The sequence below is a fragment of the Prionailurus viverrinus genome, chromosome D1 (assembly GCF_022837055.1).
Source record: "Prionailurus viverrinus isolate Anna chromosome D1, UM_Priviv_1.0, whole genome shotgun sequence".
NCBI lineage: Eukaryota > Metazoa > Chordata > Mammalia > Carnivora > Felidae > Prionailurus > Prionailurus viverrinus.
Genome location: NC_062570.1, coordinates 89,094,942 through 89,115,261, shown reverse-complemented (window position 1 = coordinate 89,115,261; position 20,320 = coordinate 89,094,942). Strand labels below are relative to the sequence as shown.

The window sequence follows — 20,320 nt, the reverse complement described above, 5'->3', positions numbered from 1 at the left end:
AAAGCTCTAGGACATACACATTTTTTGGGTTCTTGATCTACAGCTGAAGCAATTCCTGAATGAGCTAGTTTTACACCTGCCACGAGCACTGTAAGAATATATTAACTTCATACCACTCTCAGCAAAATTGATTTCTAAAAACTGACAGAGGAAAAGACAGATGACACTCTGAGAATGACGTTAAGAAAAGTAGTTCAGGGGCGCCCGGATGGCTAAATCTGCTGAGTATCCAACTCTCGATTTTGGCTCAGGTCATGATGTCAAGGTGTGTGGGTTCGAGCCCCGTGTCGGGCTCTGTGTTGACAGACAAACCTGCTTGGGATTCTCTCTCTCCTCCCCTCTGCCCCTCCCTTTCTTTTTCTTTCTCTCAAAATAAACATTAAAAAAAAGGAAGTCGTTAAATATTCCTTGACTTGCGCTTGCAATTGACTACCCTCGTGTTAATTTTTTGTTTTAATGCTTTAAAGACAAAGAAATGGAGGTTGAGTCATTACGTATGAAAAATTAATAAGGAACTAATTTAGGAGGGGAAGAGAAAAATGAAGCCACTGTCACCTGGGGAGGTAAAATAAATCTGAGGCTTACTTAATTTTCTGTATTATAGAGCTAACATACTCACCATTGATGATTTAATTTTTGAAAAATAAAACATTCTTTAAAAGTCTGAAAATGATCTCAACATATCACTGTGACTTACTGACAACTGAGATGACTACATATTTATCGATACTAGTTGGATACAGTTATTTACAAAACTACTTGGATCCAAAATGAATACTGAAAAGGTGAACTTAGACTTGTATGGTCCTTGGACTATCAGAAATATCAGAAATAGGACAATCTACAAATGTGTTTTTTCTGCCTTAAGGGATGTAGCTGTTCACATGATTTAAACAGGCATGTATCATGAACTTTGAAAGGTATCGATTGATTGATTGATTGAAAGGCAGTTCTTTAAAGGCAGATGATCACAACAATCCTGATGAATTACTAGGCTAAAACAAATGAAACACATGTTCATTTTAAAAACTGGACTGCAAGCCCACATAATACACTTAAAAAAAACATCTCTCTGTAGACTGTGAACATATCAGCAGGATACTCCTATCAATGAACGCTAAAAGCCTGGCATAAGAATAATTCTGAGGAGCATCACTGGTTTTACAAATTCCTAATTCTCACTGGGATTTCCCGGCAATGTAAACTTAAAATCAAAACACATGTTACCTGAAGCCTCGTGCTGAAAGGATGCAATACAAGAAATACTAGGAAATATTTGTAAAATATGTCACATTCCTTACTAACTCATTTAAAAAACATACCGGGTACATGGAGGAAAACTTTGCCTCTGTCTTTTAAAATGTTATAACTAATGAAGCATGGGATCTAAGGCTTGTTACTATATTACTTTATTTAGGGAATAAAAACTTGAACTTAGCTAAGGCATGCCGTTAGCACCACACAATGACATCCTTAAGGTTCGTGAGGGTCAAGAAGTAAAAACTTAGTGCAGGTATTAACCTGGTCCACAGATGGAGCTCCAGAGACCCGCAAACTCCTTGAAAAGTTCATTTCAATACAAGTTTTTATTGAAAATTAAACAAATAAATTCGCGGAGCACCTACTATCTCCATGCACTCTTTCTTCTAGAATTGGATATATGGCAAGAGCAAGACCGTCAACATCAGACAGGAAGGAACAGAGAAGGATCAACAAATAAAGAAATGAGGTGATCTCAGAGAATGATCAACTGCAGGAACACAGTAACACAGGATAACGTCAGGAAGCTACTTCAGCAATGGAAGCCACAGGAGCCCTAAGAAAATGGCTCATGAATTGTGATTTAAATAAAACCTCACCTCTACTGCTTTCTAGATGCATCACCGTGGGCAGATTTCTTAACGGCACTAAAACTCCATTTCCTCCATTTCAAAATGGGGGAATTAAAGTTTCAACTATGATAGTGGGCTGATTAAATACAGTGCTTAGCCTGGTGTCTCACACATGCTAAGAAGAGAGAGTGGAGTGTTGGTCACAGGCGGCAGGGTGGGAGAGGGTGGGAGGGGGTGGGAGGGGGTGGGAGAGGGTGGGAGGGGGTGGGAGGGGGTGGGAGAGAGAAGCAGGGAGAATAAGCAGCATAGAAGAGCAGCCAGCTCACACTGAAACTTAAGGGTTGCCAGGAATTACAGGAAAACCTCAAGGACTGTCACAGAGGCCCTAGAACATTCCAAAGGGTCAAGGCTGCCCTTCCCATTGCGGAGAGGCTGCTCACACTGCTTCCTTACACCTCAACTTAGCTTCTTTCAGGATATAAGAAAATGGGAACGCTAACACTGCTAATTTAAGAACTATGTATTATCATAGTAAAATTAGTAAATTGGTCAAAAGCAAAGAGACTTTCCTATAATGCTTAATTTTAAAAATTTAATATATAAGAAACACAAAAATATTAAAAATAAGAAAGATATAAAAATACGTAAGAAAATTCTAACTTTATAGTGAAATTTAACCTCATTTGAATTTCACAAGAACACTAATAATACATGTATTCTCATTGTTGTTGAAAACTTTTGATGACTAAAAGGCACACAACTATCTTAGTAAATAAACCAACGTATCTTACTTTGACTTCTGAATTGGTCGAACTAAGTCACCACTCAATTAAGAAAAACAGTTGCATTTTTATCTATAAAAACACATTCTACTAATCTTTTCAAAGAGGAGCAAAGAAAGAGCTAACAATGTCCATTCCACTAAGGCCAGCATTAACTGTATCTAACTCGAAGATTCTAAGAGTATGCTTTTAAAAGCAGATTAACTTGTGTTCGTGTATTTTGGGCAAGTACATCTACGACGTGTATACTGTCAGCTCCCCAAAGAAATCTTATCTTCTACTTTTAAAAGTATGCTTGCTCGTCCACTATGTATATACAACTGGTCTTTGGTAAATAAAAAAAAGAGAAGAATCATTTATCTAAATGAGTCTGAAATATTCAATTCTAACCCTGTAAGAGAGGTGACACTTCCGTCAAAAAATACCTCTGGAAATTATACAGGCTGTCAGAGCCGATCTATTGCCCGTGTTCCCATGCGGTTCAATGGGATATTCTGGGGGAAATCCCACTCCTCCATACTGGAGCTAGAAAAACTGCTTTTAAAGAAACTCAGGAAAAATCCAGTACTTTTGCTTCTAGAAAATGAAGGACTTTGAGTGGTCTCAATTCTAGAGAGGAAATGAATAAAATTAGTTTTGAAGAATAAAACACTGTGAACAGTGAGATCTACTCACCACCTTCACAGAAATACAGTTTCAGCTTTAACTTTAAAACTATCTAAAATATCATCTTTAGAGTGGAATTCTAGACTTTGGGAAATAAAGCATTCACCTGTAACTTGAATACAGTAGATCCTAATCTATCTGTATGTTATTTCTGAATTTTTGAATATTAAATTTTCTTAAAATGGTTCCTACCTAGATAAAACCTTAAAAACTTTCATACACAATTGACAATCACTTGAAAATACTAATACATAAATATCTCTATCACAGTATGACTAGATCATGTCAAGACTTTACCAGAGAGTAAATACTAACATTTTGAAAGCACAGTATTTCCTAAGACATACCTTTACAGAGTCAGCAATTTCCCGTATACCCTTAGCGGCAGCATCTTTTATGATGGGCGTAATTAAACCTTTATCTGTTGCCACAGCCACTGAAATGTCAATAAAGGGCAGTTGCTTTGGGCCCTCTCCATCCCAGCTTACATTAACATCTGGCATTTGCTATGAAACAGAAATAGAAAAAACATGTCACTAAAGAAGCAGCTTTAGAGCAAGGCGGTTACAGAAAAATAACTAAAATTATTCTGCATTTTTGAAAGTGAATATAGGTGGACAGAGCAAACAAATGAAGATCTGGTTTGAAACAATGATTTGGATCTCAGTGTTAAATGCCGTCTATGTTTGGGAAGAATAAACATACCATCTTTTTTGAAGCAAGCTTCAGGAAACACTGATGGACCTGTTTTGATCGCTGTATACTAAATCATGGCTAAAAAAAGGTCTCCCTTTGTTAAATCTGATTACTAAAAAGCATTTAACATTTGCCATACTTCCTGCTTCATACAGTGACCAACATGGCCTTTAGGAGAAGAGAAGAAGGGAGGGGAGCGGGTAGCAACATTCAGCCACATAATTCCTGAGGCATGTAGACGGCGCAATTATCTAGCACAGCCCTGGCGGATATCATCCGGCCCCTAATAAGTGACTTCTGTATTTAAGAGAGATTTCCCAGGCTTCACCAACATATGACAGATACTGTGTATGAGCATGCATGTGTTTAATATACATACAACTACACGGAAGACGAAAGGAGCAGAGGAAATGGCTAAACGCCTGGAGACCGTGTATACTGACACTGTTGCCAAGTATCGGAGAAAGTGATGGTGAAAAACAGCAAACAGACGAATTTCTCTTCCCACTCTTCGCTTGGGTAACAGCCTACCTAAGTGTACTTCTGAGCCCTCCCCGAAGAGGCCTTTCCCACTGTGCTCCTCCCCGGCCTGTTATGTTCACTCCTGCTGCTCGTTCATTCGAAGTCATCAAAGCTCATTTGTCAAAATCAGACACGGCGAAGTCGCAAACCCCCCGAAGATTTTAAATTCTTAGAGAGGACGCTAAAGTAAACGAGGGGGAAGAAAAGCCCCTCCCAAGTAAGGAATATCTGGCAAAAGAAGTGTAATTACGCAGCCATGCAACAAAAGCCCAGGGGACATGGTCTCAGTTGTAGGCAAAGGAAAATTCATACCCTTAAACTTTCTTATTCGTATTTATAATCATTATTTCACATTTTCTAATAAAATATTTTCAACCGAAGTCTAATCTAATTCTACTCTGCAGCTAAGGAAATGACGGAAGGAATACATAAACAATATAAAAGACTGAGCACACAAATATACATTAATAACAGCGAGACAGGGTCTAGAATAATGCCAGCCTTGAGGACATTATGATATTAGAAGAAACATTTAAATAACGTTAGGCTAGTTAAGCTTGGGAATCCAGATGAAATGAGTGATTTTCTGGGAATATAGAAGTTTCCAAAAGTGATTCAAGAAAAAGCTGAAAATTAAACAGCTCAATAATTATGGGGGAAAATGAGAAAGTCATCAAGTCTACCTCCTCAAAATAGAACTAGGCTGAGATATTTTTATTGGTGAATTCTATAAACTTCAAGAAATAAAAATCTTTATAATAAAGAAAAAAAGTACAGAGAAAGGAAAGAGAAAAAGGATCCAAATTCATTTTAAGAAACCACCGATTTAAAAAAAACCTGAGAAAACTAGCACAAAATTTAAATTACAATCACGGTTCCTAATACAAAATTATGAAATGAAATGTAATGGCCACTGGAGATACACTTAAGGAGGGCAAGAATGATTCATAATTAGAAAATCACTAATACAATTCAAAATATTATTTGGTCAAAACACAAAAGCATATGAACCCTTAGATACGAATGGCTAAGAAAAGGCATGACTTTAAAATTCTCCATTACTGTATTGTCCAAGAAATAAAAACAAATTCCTTATAAGCATACTTTAAATACAGCACTTAATACGCAGTGACCCAGAAAAATAGCCTGGTTATAGAAAGAAAGGCAGGACAGAAAATGGTGCAGAGCAGGAAGGCAGGAAGCCTGGGTTTCCAATCTATGTGTCCAGCCAGACACCCCACCGCTCACCTGCCTTCCTGGCCCCTCCAATGGGACACCATTTGGCTTCTCGAACTGAGTTATGTCCAAATCCAACTCTAGAACTCCTACCTCGAACCTGCTCCTCTCTCACATTCCCAATCTCTGCACGTGGGAAGCTCCATTCCTCCCAATGCTTGGGCTAAAGCCCTTGTCCTTTCTCTCACACTCCACATCCAATCCATCAGTCAATTTCGTTGGCTCTACTTTGAAACGTATCCAAAATCTCACCTTCACCCTAGCCACCCTCCTAGCTGCCACCTGAGTCCACACCACTGTCAGGGTCCACAGCCTCCCAGGAGAGCACTGCTGCCCCCTGGCCTCTCTACAGGCTGCATTCCTCAAACCACCAGAACAGTCACTCCTTTTTCTTTGTAAAGGTGAAGTAGACAGACAGTCCTCTCTCAATCCCCTCCAAAGGCTTCCTTCCCCTTCATAATAAAATCCCTAGTCCTTTCCATGGCCACCAAGGCTTCACCTACTTCAGGGCCCTCTCCACATTCCCTCTTTTAATATCATCTGTTCAATCTCATCTCCTACCTTCTCTCTCCGAGGCACACTTTGTCCCTGGGGCCATGTCTCAAAGGCAGCACTCGCCCCTCCCAGCCCTTGCGTCTGCAGTTCCCTCTGCCTGGAGCACTCTTCTACTAGGTGTGTCTGTGGCTCACACCCTCTTTTTTGGGCCTTGGCTCAGTTATCACCTTGCCAGAGAGGCCTTCCTTGCCTAACTGTGCACAATGACACCCCTACTCCGCTTTCTCTTGCTCCTCAATACTTCACTATCTGACAAATACCGGTCTCTTCCATCCAGAGTGTAAGCCCCAGGAGAGCAGAAAACATGTAGGCGTTCGTTCACTATTGTACCTCTAATGCCTACAAAGTACTCAGCACAACACCGGGGATCAATTCATATTTGCTGAATGGTCTTTGTTTTGCTATAATTAGTCGTAAGCCCCACTGATTCTCAGTTTCATTTGTATTACTGAGGGGGTGAGACTACATGATATATTTTTAGCAATAACGTTATAAAATTTTGGGGACTTAAAAATCAGAGTTCCATTTATCATATAAAAATCCCAAGACAGAGACTATTTAAATTTTTTTTTTAATGTTTATTAATTTTTGAGAGACAGAGAGATAGAGCACGACTGAGGGAGAGGCAGAGACAGAGAGAGACAGAGAGAGACAGAGATAGATAGAGAGAGAGAGAGAGAGAGAGAGAGACACTTCTAATCTGAAGCAGGCTCCAGGCTCTGAGCTGTTAGCACAGAGCCCAACACGGGGCTCAAACTCAGAAGCCATGAGATCATGACCTGAGCCCAAGTCAGACGCACAACCGACCGAGCCATCCAGCTGCCCCAACATAAGACTAAAAGAAGCCAAAATTATTTGGGGTCTGCTACTTACTTTAAGGGTAACAGCTGCTGCCTTGATGATAAAATCGTTTACTGATACTTTAATGTCATCTGAAAGAAAAACAAGCATATCAAAATTAGGGTTCATAATGAAACTTTAACATTGACCATTATGATTGCAAACTTATTCATTAACAAACCATAATGAAAAATATTGTAAGTTTTTGTTTATTCGCTTAGCAAAATTTCCTTGATTAGAAAAACTTATATGAGGCCCTGGATAAATAATATTAGCCATACATGTAGACAATTACTTCTGGAACTTGATTATAATTCTTTTAAAGCTTAGATATCATATACAAGAACTTGAAGGATACATTGTAACCGTAATTGGAAAAAACCAACTCCTATCTGTCTAAAAACACAAATGATCTCTCTATATAGATTCAGATGATTCATTTTTTTCTCTCATCCTTTTCAAATGTCTTCAATCTGCATGAGCTTTATAATATATTGATTATACTAGAACAGTGGTAACACAGTCACTTTAAAGATATCTATATCTATCTATCTATCTATCTATCTATCTATCCATCCATCCATCCATCTGGAAAGAAATTTCTTACTAATGGAGTGGACACCAAAAAAATTTAAGACCAATGAGCTGCTTTTTAACTTAACAAAACAGGATATAGCAAACGCCAAAGATGAAGCAATGTTGGCACAGGTCCTGATGCAACGAACAAAGTGAGGTTTTCTGTCTAGTTTTACGGTGATTCCATTAAATCAATTTCCTTCCAGTATACATAATGATTTCAAGGTAAAGCTGAGGTCCCCTCCCTTCCCACAGAGCTGATCATAACTTAAGCATTTGATTTATACTTTTGCTTTTCCAGGTGGGTAGGAAAGTATTGAAAAATGTAAACTACACTTGATTCTCCATTGCAATGGCTTCTAGACAAAGTGTTTAAGATAAAGATCTCGTCAATGGTATGTGGCAAGATAAACAAATCCCGTTACTATAGTATCATGGAATTTTATATGAACAATAGCTCATTCCCAAGGCATGCTGGAGATTTCAGAAGACACTAGATGAATTACCATAAACCCAAATACTGCCAAACTGTCCCGGTAAGAGTCACCTGCTCATCCAAATCATTGCTCTTTTAATTCCGATTTCCAGAGACAGAAATATTTTTGTTTGCTTGTTTTAAACCTCTTTATGAGTAGAAATGTGAGTGGGTTTCCAGTGCTTAGAGAATTTTAATGATAACCACATATAAAAGACTTGGTCTACATAAATTCCAATAGGTGGACAGATATTAGGAACTCATTATGCTTACTCTTCATGGCTCCCTCAACCTCCTTCTCACTTTATCTACTATCCATAGGTATCCACAGTGAAGACTTCCCAAACCATCCACCGGCTGATGATTCCCAATCTACTGCCTGAGTCCACAGTGCTCACCTAAATTCTCTGCCTTCATCGTACTCCAACATTTAGTACTCTTGAGTTGATCACTTTCTTCACCTCAAAACACTGTCTCTTACTGGCTTCTGTGTCACTATACTCTCCATTGTTTTCTTCCACTCTTTACCACTTACTCATTTTCTATCCCTTCCTCTCAAAGGTGGAATCTTCCCAGGCAAGAACATTCTGTTCCATGACTTTGATACCATTCATATGCTGATGATTCCTTCAAATGCTACCTCTAATCCCCATGCATTAGGAGCTTCAGGCTTATTATATGTCCAATTTCTCACATGACATTTCTCTTAGGCATTGAAAACCAAAAAAGTGCAAAGGAGATTTTTTCAAGTTATTTTAAACTATTACGGAAATTTTCAAATATATAGAAAGGAGACTGTTGGTGACATTGACTGAGAAGAATAAGAAATAGTTTGTGAGGGAATATCAAACATTTTCATTTGCCTATCATTACAAAACAGTGCAGACAGGCTTACAGAATACTATATTATAACTATACAAGAAAGAGGACTGGAGATAAATAATGGGGGCTCTAAGAGCCCCTCCTCCCCGAAAATTCCTAATTGCAAAGACATACCAAACTTAGGACCATGAAAAGATACTAGACTAATCCATCCCTCCACTGAAATAGTATTGTTTCCTGCCTCATTAAAGGAAGAAACAAGGAAAATTATTCCCCTAATGATCTCTATATCATGACTAAGCAAGTGCACTTAATATCTATAAAGAGAGATTCCAGGGTTAACTTTTTGAATACAGAGAATTTTCTTTGAAGTAGCTTTCCATTTATTTCCTTGAACTTTTAAAAGCTGTCAGGCTGTCTTCGTATGAATTCTTCAAAGCGTGTATCTAAATTGAAATATCAGTTCTGTTGTCACTTAACATGTAGAAACCCCGAAGAGAATGTTTTTCCCACCCTAATAGAGCAGAAGAAAAGCAGAAGTTACAAAATCACAACTTTTCTTGAGTCCATTAGGGAGCCAAGGTTACAAGGCAAACAAGTGAACTGAACGTCAAGGGTGATGGCTCCCCTCTGAGGAAGGACGAGCACACAAAATGATTAACCGCTGTTGGAATATGGGAAAGTACAGGACAAAGTATGGGACAATGCGCATGAACAAAGGGGGTACCAGCAGACAGATGGAAACTATAAAACGGCATTCAAATGGACATCTCCGGGAAAAAAAAACATGCTATCAAAGATAAAGATTTTTTTCTTTTCAACATTTATTTATTTTTGGGACAGAGAGAGACAGAGCATGAACGGGGGAGGGGCAGAGAGAGAGGGAGACACAGAATCGGAAACAGGCTCCAGGCTCTGAGCCATCAGCCCAGAGCCTGACGCGGGGCTCGAACTCACGGGCCGCGAGATCGTGACCTGGCTGAAGTCGGACGCTTAACCGACTGCGCCACCCAGGCGCCCCTAAAGATTTTTTTTGTTAAGATTCACAGACTAAACATAGCCAAGAAAAGAGTCAGTGACATTGAAGCTAGATCAACAAAAATTATCCAAATGGAAACACAAAGAGGAAAAAAAAAGGTAAAAAAAAAAAAAAAAAAAAAAAGAATAGGGGATCTAAGAGCTTTAGACAATTCAAACAATTGAGTATTTATAATCAGAGTTCCAAAGAGAAAACACATGAAGCAGAACATAAGTGGAATACAATGGCTAGGAGTTTTCCGAAATTAATGAAAGACAACAAACCACAAATCCAAGAAGCTGAGAGGAAACCCCAGCAGGATAAAATACAGTACAAAAAAAACGCTAAAGCATATAATAATCAAACTGCTAATGGAGAAAATCTTGAAGACAACAGCACCGGAGGGGAGACATCATTATAGAGGGGAACAGAGATATTAAGAACGGCAGCAGATATCTGGCAAGTCAGAAGATAATGGAATGGGATCTTTATTTCAAGTAGTGAAACCAAAAATCTTTTTACTCAAAACTCTATACCCAGCAGAAATACCAAAAACGAAGGAGACACACCCATCAGGATGGTTGCCAACAAGTGTTGGCAAGGATGTGGAGAAACTGGAACCCTTGGGCACACCTGATAGGAATGCAAAATGGTACAGTCACAATGGAACACAGCATGGCAGCTCCTCAAAATATTACAAATAGAATTACCATATGTTCCAGCAATACTTCTGGGATAGACCCAAGAGATGTGAAAGCAAGGACACAGAGAGCTACGTATACCCCCATGTTCACAGCAGCATTATTGACAATAGTCAAAAGGTGGAAGCAACCCAAGTGTCCACTGACATATAAAGAAACAAAACATGGTAAATACATACAATAGAATATTATTCAGTCTTAAAAAGGATGGAAATTCTGACACATACTACAACATGGATGAACCTTCAGAACAATACACTAAGTGAAATAAGCCAGTCACAAAAAGACAAGCCCTATATGATTCCACTCATATGAGGTACTTAAGAATAGTCAAATCCATAGAGACAGAAAGCAGAATGCTGGCTGCTAGACAAAGGTTGGGAAGAGAGGAAAATAGGAAGCTATCATTTTAGTGGGTATAGAATTTCAGTTCTGCACAATGAAGACTTTTGTGGATAAATTGCTGTGGTTGCACAGCAATGTGAAAGGATTATTATCCCTAAGCTGTGCACTTAAACATGTTTAAGATGGTAAATTTTATGTTACACATATTTTGCCATAATTAATAATTAAACAAAGGGAAATACATGAAGGAGAAATAGACTTTTTCAGATAAAAGCTGAGAATTTATTGCCAGCCAACCTGTATTACAAGACACATTAAAGGAAATTCTTCAGGCGGAAGTAAATACCAGACAAGCATTTTGTATCTACATAGAGAAATGAAGAAGGCCAAAAAATGGTAAAAAGAAGATGGGCAAATGCAAAAAGACTTTTTTTCCCCGCATTTTTAAAACTCTTTTAAAGTTTATGTTTTAAACATAATTGATTTGTTAAAGCAAAAACATATGAGACATATATGCTGGTGCTTATACCACATGTGGTAATAAAACATGACAACAAAGGCACAAAGGATAGAAGGGAGAAAATCTAGTATGTTGTTGTAAAGTTCTTACGTTACACACGAAGGGGTGTGATACAAATTTGAAGGTTGACTGTGATGAGTTAAAGAATTATATCGTAAACCTTAAGGAAACCACCACGTAGAAAGAGAAAGGTAAAACAGAAATAAAATGGAATTAAAAAATTAAAAAGCAACCAATTCAAAAAAAAAAAAAAGTAAGAAAAAACAAGGACAAAATTACTAAATGTGAATGGTCCAAACACCTTAATTAAAAGACAGAGTATGGATTAGATTAAAAAATAAGAAAATTATTTGCTGTCTGCAAGAAGTCAGTTTAAATATAAAGACAGGGACAAATCAGTGGCTCAGTCGGTTAAGCGTCTGACTTCGGCTCAGGTCCCGATCTCGCGGTTTGTGAGTTCGAGCCCCATGTGAGCCCCATGTGCTGACAGCTCAGAGCCTGGAGCCTGCTTCGGATTCTGTGTCTCCCTCTCTCTGCCCCTCCCCCTCTATTGTTCTCTCTCTCTCTCTCTCCCTCAAAAAAAAAAAATAAATAATTTTTTTTAAAAATTAAAAAATATAAAGACAAATATATTAGAAGTAAAAAGATATAAAAACATCAATCAAAGAAATTTGGACTGACTGTATCAATATCAGATAAGGAAGGCTTCAGAGTAAGAAATATTACGCCCGTAATGAACAGAGACATTTCATGACGCATCAATTCATCAGGAACACATAAAATCCTAAATGTGTTCTGTGCCTAATAACACATCTTCAAGATGATATAATACCAACAGTACTCAAAGGGAAAACAGACAAATCCTAATCGTAACCAGGGATCTCAACACTCTTCTTTCAAGAATGGACAGAACACGTAGGAAATCAGAAAGGATATGAAGACATGAACACTACTCCCAGCCAACTTCACCTGACATTTATAGAACACTCCTCAGAGGTAGAACACACATTCTTTTCAAATACACATGAAACATTCATCAAGATAGACCATATTATGACTCTAAAATCTCAACAAAAGTTAAGATTTACATCATACAAAGCATGTTCTCTAAGCACAATGGAGTTAAGCAAGAAATCATAAAAGAAAGGCTGAAAAGCCCTAAATATTTGGAAATTATATTTACACTTGCAAATGATTCATGGATCAAAAGACACATCACAAGGAAAATTAGAAAACATCTTGAATAGAAAGAAAAATAAAACACATCAAATTCTGTGGAATTCATCTAAAGCACTGCTGAAAGGGACCTTAAAAGCATTATATGCTTATGTTAGCATCAAGGTTTATTATATGGTATTGATCTCAGCTTTCACCTTAGGAAACTAGGAAACTAAGGAGCAAATTAAACCCAAAGCAAACAGAAAAAAAAAGGAATAAAGGTGGCAGCAGAAACCAATGAAAAGAAAATTAGAAAAACAATGAAGAAATTGTATGAAATTAGGTGACTGTTGGAAGAGATCAATAAAATTTATAAATCCCCAGCCAGATTGATCAAGAAAGTCAAAAGACACAAATTACTAATACTGAAAATGGAGACATCACTTCAGATTATATAATGTTAGGAGTACTATATAGTAAGGTAATATTATAAACAACTTTATGCCAACGACCCCTTTATCCATAGTTCTGCTTTTCAGTTTCAGTTACCCACAGCCAACAGCAGCCCAGAGGCAGATGATCCTCCTTCTGACATACTGTCAGAGGGTCATCAATACCCTAACACTATGTCCCAATGCCTACATCATTCACCGTGCGTCATCTCACCACGTTGGCATGTTATCACCTCACATCATAACGAGAGGGGTGAGTACAGCACAGTAAGATACTTAAGAGACAGAGAGACCACATTCACTTAACTTTTATTACAGTATTCTACTACAGTGTTCTATTTTATTATGATTGTTGTTAATCTCTATGTCTAATTTTTAAGTTAAGCTTTATCATAGGTATGTATGCACAGGAGAAAACACAGTATATACAGGGTTTGGTACCATCAATGGTTGCAGGCATCCACTGGGGGTCCTGGAATGTATTCCCTGTGGATGAGGGGGGACTACTGAAAATTTTATCACTTAGATGACATGAACAAATTCCTTGAAAGACACAAACTACTCAAGCTCATTCCAGAAGAAATCGATACATCTATTTTTAAAAACTGAATTTGTAGTTAAAAGTCTTCCCACAAAGAAAATCAAAGGCCTAGATAGACAGTCTCATTGGTGAATTCTACCAAATAATTAAAAAGGAAATAAAATCAATTCTACCCAAACCTTTCAGAAAATAAAGGAGAAGGAAACATTTCCTAATTTATTCTGTGAGATCTGGTAACAAACCCAAGAAAAAAAACAAACAAACATCTTTAAGAAAACCACAGGGTAGTTATTATTCATGTGCACAGGTATAACAATTCTTAGCAAAATTTTAGAAAATGGGATCAAGAAATATATAAGAAAATTAATGATTGATGAGTTTTATACAAGGAATACAAGTTTATTCAACATCTGGAAATCAACCAAAATAATTCATCAAAATAACAGAATGAAAAAGGAAAGATTATCTCAAAAGACACACAAAAGCATTTGACAAAATTCAACATCCGTTTATGCCTAAAACTCTCAGCAAATTAGGAATATGAATTTCCTCAACTTAAGGAATCTACAAAAAACCTACAACTAACATTAAAGACTGAATGTTTTCTCCTAAGACCAAGAACGAGGCAAAAATGTCTGCTTTTGCCATTTATACTCATCATTGCAGGTTAAGACAGAGGTCTCAGCCAATTCAAAAAAGCAAGAAAATGAAATCAAAGCCATACAGATAGAAAGAAAGAAAGAAAGAAAGAAAGAAAGAAAGAAAGAAAGAAAAGAAAAGAAAAGAAAAGAAAGGAAACATCAGTTCATGCTAAAAATTCCGAAGTCTCCCAGCAACCTTAGTTTTAACTAATTTGCTGGGAGGTACATTACCAATTTCATAACCTGAAAGTTCATTTTGAAAAAGATATAAAAAATTAAAACTTGTATAAAGAAGAGTGATATCTAAGATATATGTAAAATCTAAAACATTTTTCAATCATTTTGGATTTTTTACTTTCTAAAATGTTAAGGATTGCTTTGTTCAGATATCATACCAAAAACATGATTTACTCAATACAATGGAATCGGTTTGTTTCTTATAAGAAAAGTGAACCAATTCTTTTCTTTAGTACTAAAATACACCCAGATGATGAAACCAAAATAAAAAGCTGCACAATGTGCCTTTGTAAGTAAAGGATTTCACAATAGTTAGCACATGTACTGTATTAAGTAAATTTAACTTTACTAACCTCTGACCAGACTTTGTCTAGCTTTTAAAACAGCTCCAAGGTCACAGTCAGTAGTAGCATATGCATGTGGTACAGTACTTTTAGATTCAGTTAACCTCTTGGCAATAACTCTTCGAATATTGCTAGCAGGGATTTCAGTGAATGTGCCCTGCAAAGAAATTGCAATCTGTCCATTAAACCATAAATGGAAGTGGAAAAAGCAAATTCTAATACTATAATCTAGTCTCAGTAACTTAACTCTTGGTAATTAAAGATTAACAGAGGAAAAATACTATTAAAAATTCTTAGTATAAGGAAGAATATAAGAAATCCAGAGAGCTTTAATTTTATAGTATACAACTGTAGAAAAAATTGGTAAAATCCATGTCTTAGTTACAAATGAGAATCTTATGTTACTTTGTATAAGATGATCAAAAAGAAATCTACCAGGTCATGAATAATTCTCCCATGGGTGTGTGTATGGGACAGAGACAGACAGACACACACATACCACTGTAAGCAGCTTGTTACAAATATCACTTAATAAAACTCAAAGCATCCAACACATCAACAAACCAACAACAGACAATTCCTACTTATAAAAATGGTGTGCAGTAGAAAAAGATAATGTACTGGATAATCTGCCAAACTATTTCTATTTTGGTTTGTAATTTAAAAAGAAATCACATGAGTATCATATTTCCTAAAAATTCATAATAAAAAGTCTAAGTGAGATAATAAAATCTTCCTATAACTTACTATAGCTTTTCCACTCTGTTCTTTGAAACTCTAACAAAAAGCAGGATGGACATAAAACTACCTGTGATTCCTTCCTTGTCCTTCACTCCACTCTGGGACTGGATCACAGTCACTTCTAATCAAGCAGCTAAAAATATACCTGAGTCCTTAGGAAACTAAACACTTTGTTAGTAACGTATTTGTTCAGATAGAATGAATGCTCTCTGTATACCATAAAAATTTGAAAGTAAGGTTTATCTTCCTAATTTGAATAACCTACTTCTTAAAAACATAAGATTTGATTACACATAAATTTTTTGTATATGAAGTCACGAATCATGAATTTACATTAAAAATTGTTTCCCATGAAATTTATACTGTTTGCAAATTCTTTAAAATACTATACTGGAATATATTTCTCCATCAGAAAGAGCAAGATAGGTTTGTTTATTTTTTAAGTGCCCAGTTTTGTTTTGTTTTTTCCCTTTCAGTTTTACATGAACCTGATTATCCTGCATTTCTTCTGATGGGAAACAAATGACATGAAAGATACTAAGAAAGGGAGGTAAAAAGAGGCAAGATGGAATATTCTGACAACAAAAAAGGGCTGTTACTGCCTCCATCTGAGAAAGAATGACTAGCTATACAGTCTCTATAGTGCTTCACAGTCAGAATATCAATTCCCTCAGTCAAGGGGCGCCTGGGTGGCTCAGCCTGTTGAGCGTCCGACTTCGGGTCAGGTCACCATCTAATGGTCCGTGAGTTCAGGCCCCACATCAGGCTCCAGCTGACACTGTAGAGCCTGCTTTGGATCCTCTGTCCCCCCATCTCTCTGCCAATCTCCCGCTCATGCTCTTTCTCTCTCAAAAATAAAAATAAACATTAAAATAAAACAGCCACAGATGAGGGCTAGTGGTGGCTACCAACCATTAGTACCACACCAGAGAAAAGCTACGTGAAAAGCAGCATGATTAAAGAGCCTACTTATATGGCACTGGACTTGAAAGTTAGCACCACACAAACTGGGTTTGTGCTAGGAGTCTGCACGACATGAAGTATCTGGAGAATTTTTTCTTTATCACTGTTAGCTACTACTAAAATGGATTGGTAGAATTACATGTAAAACAGACAGCTGGGGCGCCTGGGTGGTTCAGTGAGTTAAGTGTCTGACTCTTAATTTTGGCTCAAGTCATGATCTCACAGTTTCCTGAGTATGAGCCCCAAGTTGGGCTCTGGGCTGACGGTGCAGAGCCTGCTTGGGCTTTTCTCTCTCTCTCTCTCTCTCTGCCCCTCCCCCACTCATGATGTCTCTCTCTCTCTCTCTCTCTCTCTCAAAATAAATAAACTAATTTAAAAAAACCCCCAAAAAACAGACAGTAATGGTTCTTATTGGGTTCCTAGTTCTCACTTAAGTCCGAAAACATACAAATCTATTCAAATGATATTACCACTACATTCGGTTGTCCAGGAGTTGAGACCGGTGGGATCATCGGCCGTGTGTATGGTGGTGTGGCCATGGCCTGTGGGGGCAGAGGCACTGCGGGGGTAGCTAGAGGGGTTGGGGTGGGTCTCGATTCAGTAATCTTGCCCGTTTCTTTCAACTGGACCAGTTTGAGAGCATCCCTGAAGAGAGAGATAACCACGATTAGCAACAAGGAATAGAAGAGAACGTTTAGAAAATGGAGATAAGGAGGGAAGGTACTGAAATAGAGAGATGTCAAGGCTGTGATGCAAAACTAATTACTTGAGTTACACAAGCAAATCTTATCTGGTCTGCTGATTCATATTATTCACCCAATGGCTACAATATTTGGACATTTTCAAAAACCAAACAATTTGAATTATATCAAAGTTTTGGGCGTAAATATCTTTAAAAAGGAAATTAGTCCTTTTCTCGGGGGGGGGGGTGTCATTTGGTAGACGAACAATTCTTAAACCATACTCTCATTCTTTATACTTGTCAAATAATTTTCACATGGCATTCAGAAAATGTCAAGTTTCTGATGACTTTTATTAGTATATTTACTAAATTACTGGATTTTCTAGTGTAAATAACCTTGTTATGGTCAGAAACTCATACCATTTTAAATATTGCTCAAAATGTTAACAGCATCATCTCATGAAATAAATCTACCCCACAGCATCATTCAGAATGAAAGATAACTAACCTAGTACAGACTTACCCTGCATTAAAGGTATCTTTGTTTTTTAAAAGGATGTAAGTGGATGACTAAATATACCAAGCTTTCAATTTATGCTAAGTTATAGTGGGTATGAAATAGTACATTTTCTTAAACAAAATGCCTTCTCGAAAATTATAATATCTGACAATTTAAAAGAACTCTTTTCAAAAACAGAATTTTATAGTAAAAAAAATGTTTTAATCTAAAAACTTTTTCAAAAAGGTTATGTAATCTAAAAACAACTTCAGGGTGACACTAATTTAAAGGCAATTTACATCCTTTAAATTTCTCAAACACGGTTAATTATTTGTTATTGTTTACTGAAAGAATTGCTGAGGGGAAAAACCTAGCATCTGCCGGGCATGTCTGAAATTATCCTTCCCCGAACAAAACCATTTTACTTAATATGGCAACATGGTAGGCAGAATTCTGAGACGGATGACCCCAACATTCTTGTATACACAGAATTATTATCTGGTTACACACCCTGCATAATCCCTTGTGTAGGCCTGTGAGTAGGATGGATGCCGCTCCCCTGATTAGGTTACATTATGTGACAAACGTGACGGATTTTGTACACACGATTCAGGTCCCAAATCAGCTGACATGAAGTTAATCAAAAAGCAAAAGGAAAACTACCCTGGCAGGATCAGACACATCAGATAAGCCCTTTAAAAGGAACCAGAAATTCTTTCAAGAAGAGATTTGAACGGAGAGAGACTCTCCTGCGGGCACCGGAGAAGCAAACAGGCATTTGTGAACAGCCCGGGGAGATGACCATGTGGCAAGGACCTGAAGGAGGTCCCGAGGAGCTAAGACCAGTCAGTCCTTGGCTAAGACCCAGCAAGGGGCTAGAGTCCAACAGCCCCAAGGAACTGAATTCAGCCAACAACCACATGAGCCTGGAAGAGGGCTCCAACCTTCAGATGAAGCCCAAGCCCTGGGCCAACACCTTGATTTCAACCTTGTGACTATAAGCTGAGAACCCAGCCATGCTGGGCCCTGGCTTCTGACCTACAGAATTGTTAGATGATAAATAAACGTTGTCTTAAGTTACTAAGCTTGTTGTAATGTTATGCAGCAACAGAAAACTGACCCAGGCAGGAATGCTCCAACCTGGGGCACATTATTAGAGGAATCCCCCAATGGGTCCTAATAGCATTTTTAGGAAGGAGGGTCCATGCTTTATACCCGGTCCAGAAAGGGGTGCATGGAGTTAACACCAAATATAACTTACTTGCTTCAAAGTTAAAGAGCTGACATTTAATGAGAGGTCAGCTGACGAAGAAACCTTAAATGTTTTATCATCTTGGATCCCTAACTAAGCATTCAAAGTGGGAGTAAAAGGGGCACCTAGGTGGCTCAGTCGGTTAAGCATCCAACCTCAGCTCAGATCATGATCTCGCAGTCGTGGGTTCAAGCCCCACGTCGGGCTCTGTGCTGACAGCTCGGAGGCCGGAGGCTGCTTAGGATTCTGTGTCTTCCTCTCTCTCTGCCCCTCCCCTGCTTGTGCTCTGTCTCTCTCTCTCTCTCTCTCTCAAAAATAAACATTAAAAAAAATTTTTTTAAGTGGGAGTAAAAGTGGAAAAATTAGCCTCTAATGTATGTATTGTGTTTATGCTAATTACATAATTTCATACCAGGCCTGTGAGGGAGGTATTATTATTCCCAATTCAAAGATGAGTAAGTAGGCTCAGGGAGGTTAAATTCCAAGTCTCAGTCAGTATTTCTCAATCACCTACTCTGTTCCACGTGTCAAGGATACAGTGTTAAACAAGACACTTCCCATCAAACAGCTTTATTCTCTGTTATGTTAATCAGGCAAACAAATGACAGATAGTGATGTACTATGAAAAAAATAAAGCAGAATAACAGGATGAGTGACGGGTGAGGATGGGGGGCGCCTGGGTGGCTCAGTAGGGTAAGCGTCTGACTCTTGATTTCGGCTCAGGTCAGGATCTCACAGTTCATGAGACCGAGCCCTGCATCGGGCTCCATGCTGTCAGCGTGGATTCTCTCTCTCCATCTCTCTCTGCACCCTCCCCACCACTGCTTGCGCGCTCGCTCGCTCTCTCTCTCAAAATACATAAACTTAAAAAAAATAAAATAGGGCAGATGGTCAGGGAGTGGCTGAGGAGGTGGTATTCACGTGGAAAGATGAAGGAGCAAGCCTCAAGAAGAGCCCGGAGAAGGATGTTTCCAGGCAGGGAGAGCAGCCAGGGAAAAGGCCTCTCTTAAGGACAGAAGGCAGGTCGGCACGAAGAGAGCAGTGAACAAGGGGAGGGGGTTAAAAGATGAAGCTGGAGAGGTGGGCAGCAAGCAGCCGCCAGGGCTGGCATCAAACCCAGGTACGGCCAACTTCAAAGCCTGTGCACGTTCTCCCACTTTTCTAACACCTCTATGCACATAGTGTGCAAATATAAACCACGGCAGAGTCAGAATAATTTTTTCT

The 20,320-nt window shown here is 38.1% G+C and overlaps 1 protein-coding gene across 3 annotated transcripts in view; it reads right to left on the bottom strand.

The window, feature by feature from the left end:
• The window catches only part of PDHX (pyruvate dehydrogenase complex component X), a 72,737-nt gene that overhangs the window by 7,114 nt on the left and 45,303 nt on the right, over positions 1-20,320 (bottom strand). For all 3 annotated transcript variants that reach the window (XM_047877716.1, XM_047877715.1, XM_047877717.1), the window contains exons 6-9: positions 17,134-17,308; positions 14,969-15,116; positions 7,163-7,221; positions 3,628-3,786 (exon numbers count right to left, since the gene is read on the bottom strand). In XM_047877716.1, coding sequence (XP_047733672.1) covers positions 3,628-3,786; positions 7,163-7,221; positions 14,969-15,116; positions 17,134-17,308 — 541 coding nt within the window. The remainder of the gene's footprint in view (positions 1-3,627; positions 3,787-7,162; positions 7,222-14,968; positions 15,117-17,133; positions 17,309-20,320) is intronic.